Here is a 2,435-nt window from a genome sequence, read left to right as displayed (position 1 = left end):
AAACAGTTGCCTGAGTGTCAGTTACTCATCTGAACCCTACGCTTCTTGTCTTATTTAAACGTAAATCAATTTATGAATGGTCATTGAACGGTTTTGGAAATAAGAGCAATCCGAGCTCAAACAGTTAGTCCTAGAATTATGTCGCAGCTATTCTGTTATGTCGTAAGAGCACTCCGGCGACTGCACACTTCCGCAGTGCACGAGGCTATCAAATTATTTCCTTGATCACTGAAAATCTCGTTCGTTCTACACCGAGGTACAAGATCTCTCTCGGATCTCTGCGCTTCCTGCCTGCGTTTAAAGAGAAAGAAACATCGCTTTAGTGTGAACTGAGATCCCGACTAGTTAACCCGCTCATGACAAGAATAGATTGTTCACGTAATTTTAAAACAACTCGAATTGACATTAATTATATTTATTATGCAAGTCTGCAAAACAAAATTCTAATTTCCATTTAACAATGAAGTTGTTATTGCTATAAATGCAACAAGCAATACAGATATTCTCTACTCTTAATTCAATATAGTATCGAAACACCTTTGACGAAATCGTTTAGACCGTTTTCCTTTAGCGATACATCGTTTTCATCTTTTCCTGGAAAGATAAGAGATGATAGACAACTGGCGACAAGAGCTAACACGATGAACAGCAAAACACCTGTCTGATTGTGTCCCTTACTGCTTGTCTTACTTCTTCTATCTTCCAGCAGTAAAAAATCGGGTTTACTGATGAGTTTAAGAAAACTAAAGTGACTGTATATTCTCTAGCGAGAAACACGGATGAAAATAGTTCATTATTAGTCGACAAAGCCGCCACTATACCACGAGGCAAATAACAAGCGACCATTGTCAATTGTAACCATATTGCACTGGACACTGCCTTTTTGTATCGCGCTATGTTCAGTGGACTTGTTTGGTTCGGTTGTTGAGTTTGGTCTTGCACGTGAGTTTGATGACGACGAAGGGTTAGGAAAATCTTCGTGTAAGCGAAGATTGAGGTTGCTAAACAAAGTGATATAACTATCACGATTGACCACAAAATTATGAGGGAATTCCAAAAGTACGTTGTTGAAAAGGCGGCGGACACGAGTCCACAAGTAATAACGGTCGTGTACGTTCGCTTTAAAGTTACAACTTGTCTGTATCTCAGTCCCAACAACAGGGCGAGAAGTCTGTCCACGCTTATTGTAGTCAGTATCGCCAGAGACAACCCAGACAAAGTAATACCTGAGATAAAAACGGCTGCTGATACATAACGACAAATATTCCAACGTTCATTTACTACAGTCAACAGCTCAGTGACATAGAGAGGTTCTGAAATAAGTCCAACACAAAGATCAGTTGTTGCCAGGCAGCAAAGCAAGAGTTTGGACGGCGGATAAAGTGAAGACTCCTTGCGAAGAGCGACTAGAATCATAGCATTTTCAAGAAATGCTGTAATAGACAAAACAGAGTTTAAAACTGAAAGAAATATCAACTGGCCGTGAAATCCAGGTGCGGTAGTAGCTCGGCAGAACAGTTGTTCCACTGCTTGCTGCTTCTCATCTTGAGAAACGTTTGCTGTTGCCGACGCCATCACTCTGCGGTTTTCTCGCTCTGCAGTAATAAACAATCTAAGCGTCTTTTGCATTATGAGCTTATCGAGTAAGTGGGAGGGGGCGTGCGGAAAAAAAAAAATATTTGACGTGAGGTCATGACGTACGAGCATCCTTTTAAATTACTTCCTTAAATATGTCAGTCTAAGGAAGGTTTGAAAAAAAAAACATTATACTAGAGGAACAGATGGTTTTACAGACAAAAATAGAAGATTCCATGAAGTAGTATCATCATCATCATCATCGTCGTCGTCGTCGTCGTCGTCGTCGTCATCATCTATAATTCCCATTGCTGCTGTTGTCGTCATCATTAAAAAAGTTATTTAGAACAAAGAAATCTTCCTTTATCGCGAGATTGATTTGTTTCATAACTTCTGTAAATTACTGGTTTCCACTAAGCGGTCAAATTAATTCATTCCGTAACACAAAGTAAACTGTCAGTTTTTCTGAAATCGTGGAAAATGTGCATTTTGTAACTCTCTTGAAAGCTCTTTAAATAGAAACGTGACTTAACTTGACAGGTCGGTTCTCCATAGATTAATACTATACTTGATATATTTTGGCTGGAAATATTTGTACCCAATAAAATAAAAAAAGAAAAACAGTGTCACCGCTGGACATGCGTAGTGATGCCCACATTTTCTGAGGGATGTTCAAGTCCTATTCGTACAGTTTATTTTCGCGCGTCATTATTTTCGCGGTTTTCGATCGGTAAACGTAAGACTAACAAAAAAATCCACCTCGCGGATCTTACACACCGTCAAATTATAACCACCAGAACAAATTTGCAAAATCAAACAGTTGAAGTAATAAGTGCCATTCGGCAAGAAAATGGCCTCGA

At 39.3% G+C, this 2,435-nt stretch overlaps 1 protein-coding gene across 1 annotated transcript; it reads right to left on the bottom strand.

Moving 5' to 3' along the window:
• Positions 1 to 403: 403 nt before the first annotated feature.
• LOC110046002 (melanocyte-stimulating hormone receptor-like) lies at positions 404 to 2,215 on the bottom strand. Its single transcript, XM_020751665.2, has one exon. The coding sequence runs from the start codon at positions 1,705 to 1,707 to the stop codon at positions 634 to 636; it is 1,074 nt and encodes a 357-aa protein (XP_020607324.2). The 5' UTR covers positions 1,708 to 2,215; the 3' UTR covers positions 404 to 633.
• Positions 2,216 to 2,435: the final 220 nt, after the last annotated feature.

This window comes from Orbicella faveolata, unplaced genomic scaffold (genome assembly GCF_042242905.1).
Source record: "Orbicella faveolata isolate gen_17 unplaced genomic scaffold, um_ofav_v1 contig_12, whole genome shotgun sequence".
NCBI classification, from domain to species: Eukaryota; Metazoa; Cnidaria; class Anthozoa; order Scleractinia; family Merulinidae; genus Orbicella; species Orbicella faveolata.
Note: the sequence above shows the minus strand (reverse complement) of the source record. Positions and strands in the feature narration are given on the sequence as shown.

Bases quoted from the DNA above. Each gene is read 5' to 3' on its own strand.
- LOC110046002 (XM_020751665.2), bottom strand. From the start codon at position 1,707: ATGCTCGTACGTCATGACCTCACGTCAAATATTTTTTTTTTTCCGCAC.